This window comes from Lactuca serriola, chromosome 1, assembly GCF_051521515.1.
Source record: "Lactuca serriola cultivar US96UC23 chromosome 1, Lser_US96UC23_V15, whole genome shotgun sequence".
NCBI lineage: Eukaryota > Viridiplantae > Streptophyta > Magnoliopsida > Asterales > Asteraceae > Lactuca > Lactuca serriola.
In genome coordinates, this window is record NC_136408.1 from 43334551 (window position 1) to 43339268 (window position 4718).

The 4718-nt window shown below is 31.1% G+C and overlaps 1 protein-coding gene and 2 non-coding genes across 3 annotated transcripts; all 3 read right to left on the bottom strand.

Annotated features, from left to right (window-relative positions):
* Window positions 1–233: 233 nt before the first annotated feature.
* On the bottom strand, window positions 234–306 carry TRNAK-CUU (transfer RNA lysine (anticodon CUU)). Its single transcript has one exon. It is a non-coding gene; the product is annotated as a tRNA-Lys (tRNA).
* Window positions 307–399: 93 nt separating this feature from the next.
* TRNAK-CUU (transfer RNA lysine (anticodon CUU)) lies at window positions 400–472 on the bottom strand. The gene has a single exon. It is a non-coding gene; the product is annotated as a tRNA-Lys (tRNA).
* A 151-nt stretch (window positions 473–623) lies between these two features.
* Window positions 624–3779, bottom strand: SHH1 (SAWADEE HOMEODOMAIN protein). Its single transcript, XM_079023785.1, has 9 exons — window positions 3417–3779; window positions 2165–2250; window positions 2056–2101; window positions 1786–1966; window positions 1579–1642; window positions 1428–1479; window positions 1208–1351; window positions 941–1060; window positions 624–820 (listed from the first exon to the last, which is right to left on the bottom strand). The coding sequence occupies exons 1-9, from the start codon at window positions 3477–3479 to the stop codon at window positions 779–781; spliced, it is 798 nt and encodes a 265-aa protein (XP_078879911.1). The 5' UTR covers window positions 3480–3779; the 3' UTR covers window positions 624–778.
* Between the last annotated feature and the right edge of the window lie 939 nt (window positions 3780–4718).

Genomic DNA, 4718 nt, shown 5'->3' on the forward strand with positions numbered 1-4718 from the left:
AACAAAAACACAGAAGTTGAATACCGACTTTTTCTGTTTAAAGGTTGTTTATATATCTATCTTCTACAAATGCATTGGATTCAAGCGTATGAAAATGGATTCATATTCTTTGTAGCGGACCTAAATCGGAAAAAGAACAAAAGAAATCGATCTATTTAAATTTTAACCTAAAATTTATTTTCAGTTTTTAGTTGGGTTTCCTAATTCAAAAACTGATGTCGGAAAATTAAATACGCCCACCGTGGGGCTCGAACCCACGACCACAAGGTTAAGAGCCTTGCGCTCTACCAACTGAGCTAGACGGGCCGTTTGTTAAATTTATAAACAAAAAATTAATCTATTAAAAATAGTAACACTGAGCTTAAAAGAAAATTAAACAACTTACACAAAAACATTAACCGCCCACCGTGGGGCTCGAACCCACGACCACAAGGTTAAGAGCCTTGCGCTCTACCAACTGAGCTAGACGGGCTACATGTAGGTGAAATTGAGCTAGTGCTATTGAACTAGAATTATTCCAAGTATTTGTTAGCTGCCTACGAGCATTCAGTTTCGTATATTTATTACAACAAAACTAAGTAAATACTTTTACTTGTACCATAATTTAGCTTTGTACTCTGTCCTTTAAAAATACTAATATTAAAAATATATATATATAATAAATTATCTCAATACTTAAAGTCACAACAACCAATTAACCACATAATGTAATCCAAATCACTAGCATCATGTTTCATGACAACATAATAATGTCTACCAACCAAAGTAACATACATCTTCATGATGGCCTGCGACAAATCTCGCTGCAATGAACTTCCACCTGTTTAAACGAGACAAATTAGAAAAAAGAAAAAAGAGCACAACCATAAACCAAATAAGAAATAAAATTTAAGTGCGTTGAAATTCCTTTTCTACAATAAGTGAAATTTATTTTATTTACCTCAGCATTATCATACTCAAAGCGAACAAGAAAGGCACATGTGCAACTATCTGTATCATGCAGCTGCCTTTCAACACGTAGGAGTTGTGCATCAGAATAAAGTGCATGATCTTCATTTGCCTGTAAATCAACATCAACAAATAATATGATCATATTGTATTGGTATAAAACTATGAAAATAAGTTAATGTACTTTTTAGCAACCATCTTGCACATTTCTACTAATAAACAATACTATAAGGAAAAGAGATATATATGTAAAGCATACCCTGAAGCATAGCAAAAGATCACCAACTTTGACTTTGTGACATTCTGAAGGCACCAAGGGTATTGACCTCTCACGAAGTCCCTTTCTTACATTCACCCACTCATCTTGATCATGACTAAAACCAGAAAATCTCACACGAACTTCCTGCACATTTCAAAAAAAAACTTAAATAAAGACAAGATTGCCCCTGATTCATAATTACACAATTGTGAGGTCTTACGAGCTCGCCATGGTAAAGAACTCTGAAATTAGTGAAAGCAGCAACATCATACCTGAAAAGTTAGTGAGGAAATTTTTACTCATAGCCACTTCACATGGTAATTACCTTTACCTATAAAAAGGATACATCAAATATATTTACAGTTACTCACCAAGCACAATCCTTTGCTGACAAGGCTTCAAAAATCAAATCTGAAAGTTCTGCCACTCTTTGAGCTGTAGAAGAATCATATGAATGAAGCATAATACTTTTCCAGAAGCAAAAAATCATGCATATTAAAGAAATCTGTAACAGTTAATTAATAGATGTTTTCTTTTTTAGTTTCATGCTTGATGAGAAAGAGAGAGATGAAATGAACCTTTGGGTGTTTTAGGTTTTTCAGATGCAGCCCAAGCTTTTGACAAGGCCACAAGATTTTTTAGAGCATTTGGAGAAGAGTTTATGATTGCAGGCTGTTTTGGCACTTCATTTGAATGGGCCACTGGAGTTTTACTCTTAACAGCTGAAAATAATTGTCTATCAAGGAACCAGGTGTGTACCTATGCAAGGAAGACAAAAACATGGTCATTTGTGTGTGTAGGGAGTAGATAAAAAGGATTAGATAAGTAAAAGAATGTGTAAAACTAACTTGGTCCCATGTTATGCTAGATTTTCCATCTCTATTACCTGAGCAACTGTGTGAGAGAGAAAAGGTTAGAACAAGAACAAGCTATGCAAAGTTTTAACAAAATTTTTACCTGAATTTGGTTGCAAGTTCTTCACAGAACTCCTGTTGTTGTACTTCTTTACCCCTTTTCCTGTATAAGTTTTCCATTTCCAGGATCTGCCAAATGGAGAGAGAAATGAGAATGTAATATCTTATATAAAGTGTAAATAACATATTCACATCCCACATTTGCATCAACTTCTATCAGGTAGATGTGTATATGTATTCCTCTTTTATTGGATGTGTCATGTGAGTTCAACAACTTTGCATTCTCGAATATTCTTGTCTCTTACCATGTTAGAATGAGATGAATACTATAATACTACTAATACTGATAAACATTTACCAATAATGATAATGTATATTATGTTTAAGGACCTATGTTAGGAAATAACTGTAGCATACAAACCCAAATAACCATTCAAATCCACATTACCATACAATAACTAACAAAAACCCTCCCTCGGCTTTTTGAGATATAAGGAGCTAATCAATCACAATTCACATCCAAGGTGTTATATATGATTATATGAATTAGATTTAAGGCAATCATTTGTGAAGTTTTGGTGATCCCTAATCACAGAAACCTTCACAAATCACAATGGGGGTATAAAGACCCTGAGAAAAAAATTACAAATGGATTATGTTACAAAATTAAGGCCACAGTTCTCTATAGAGTTTAATAAGGTGAATTTTTTCAGAGTTTTGGAATGCATAACAATTTTAGTTTACTGAAAGTCTACTTGAAATCGAAAGTCATTTTCTTTGGGCACGGAGGAGTGATCTTGTTCACTAAAAGGTGATTACAATAGTCATTTCATATCATTTATTAAACTATATGTGATATGTCCTAAGCTGTGAAATCTTAAGTTTGATCCACCAAGACACGGCTTGATACTGGAATTACCCTTATGTTCATGTCAAAGTGATTTTGTTGCAAATTACAAATCGGCATCAAAATAATAATTTCCCACAATCATTCAGAAAAAAAGTTAAAACAAAAACCCCTGCCTCAACTAAAGCATGAACGATCAAAATTTAACATTTTTTTATCAAACAGGTAAAGCATATGGTGTACTACATCCACAACAATTGGCATAAACTCTGAACAGTCGTAGAAAAATTCGACAAATACATCACATTTCTGAAAAGGTTTACCCAATAAATTAGCTATATGATTTATCCAAACTTTTGTATACGAGAGCTAATACTTTCTATTAGCAACATGCAGACAGCGCGCACTGACACATAAGTAGACATGGATTTTTAAGAAGAGGCGATACCTCGGCAAGTGTAAATTCAGAAACATTCTCTGTTTCTGTAGTGTCCATCGGTTCACTAGTCATCGTTGATCGGTTCGGTGTCCGGTAGTGGCGGAATTTAAAGGTTAACAACGATGTTTATAAGTAATTTATGAATTGAAGGCGGTAGATATGTGTTTAACAGTAGCAGTCATTCGGCAGCTTTTGTCTCCGTCTTCTTTGTTGATCATCACTGCGACTGACCTTAATTTGAGTTAAAATATCGCTATGGATTTGAGCTAGGGTTCCTGATTCTCTGATGAACCCCTACAGTGGGACAGTGTAGCTTCGATCACCGCGCTCCTGCTCATACATCGACATTTTCAGCGTTGGTGGTGTTTGGTGTAACGCTATCAATCACTTTTACATTTTCAGTTTTACTAAATTACTACTGTAACCTCTTTTTTATTTAATGTTGATAAACAATATAATTTAAATTGTAGAATATTAAGGAAATTATTATGCAGTGAAAAATAACTTATCAGGTAATATTTTTATGGTTTTATTCACATTTATATAACTTTTTAATTTTATATATATATGACCAATTAATTTTTTTATATTTGTTTCTATATTGTCATTGTCACCGGCTAGACAATAACAATAGGTGAACAAAAATAACAAGTTAAATTGTTCAATTTGTATAAAAAAACTAAGTTTGTTTAAATGTAAACAAAGCAAAAAGTTCATTATCTTAATAAGTCATTTTTCTCATTTTTAATAGATATTTTATTTTTCATATTTGTCTGTATTATTTTTTTTCAAATATTATTTTTAAAATATTCATAATTTCTTAAATATTAATTAACTATTGATCAATTTTAAACGTTATCTTTTAATTAATAATTATCTTTTTGTTTTGTGAAATATTTTATATCACCTCTTATAATTTTTTTTCTTTTGTTTTTAAGCATATACAATACTTTTAAAGTAAGTAGTATCTAACAAGAAAATTAAGTAAATTAAATATGTAACAATAAATATGGAGGGTCTTTAAAGAATAAAAAGAAAATAGTACTTAGCAAATAAAAAAACAAAAAAAATCTATATAATGTAAATGTTTTAAAATTATTCCAACTTTTTAATACTTTTTAATTAGAAGTTTATAAACTTTTAATTTTTTTAATACAAGGTTTTAAACTAGTATTTAACGAAACTATTTTAAAATGTTATGAAAAAATATTAAATTATCATAACAAATCTGTGAAACACTTTAAAATGTTGTAAAAAAAGTTTATAAATAAATGTATGAAATTTATAAAAAAATTGTATCAAAATATAAAA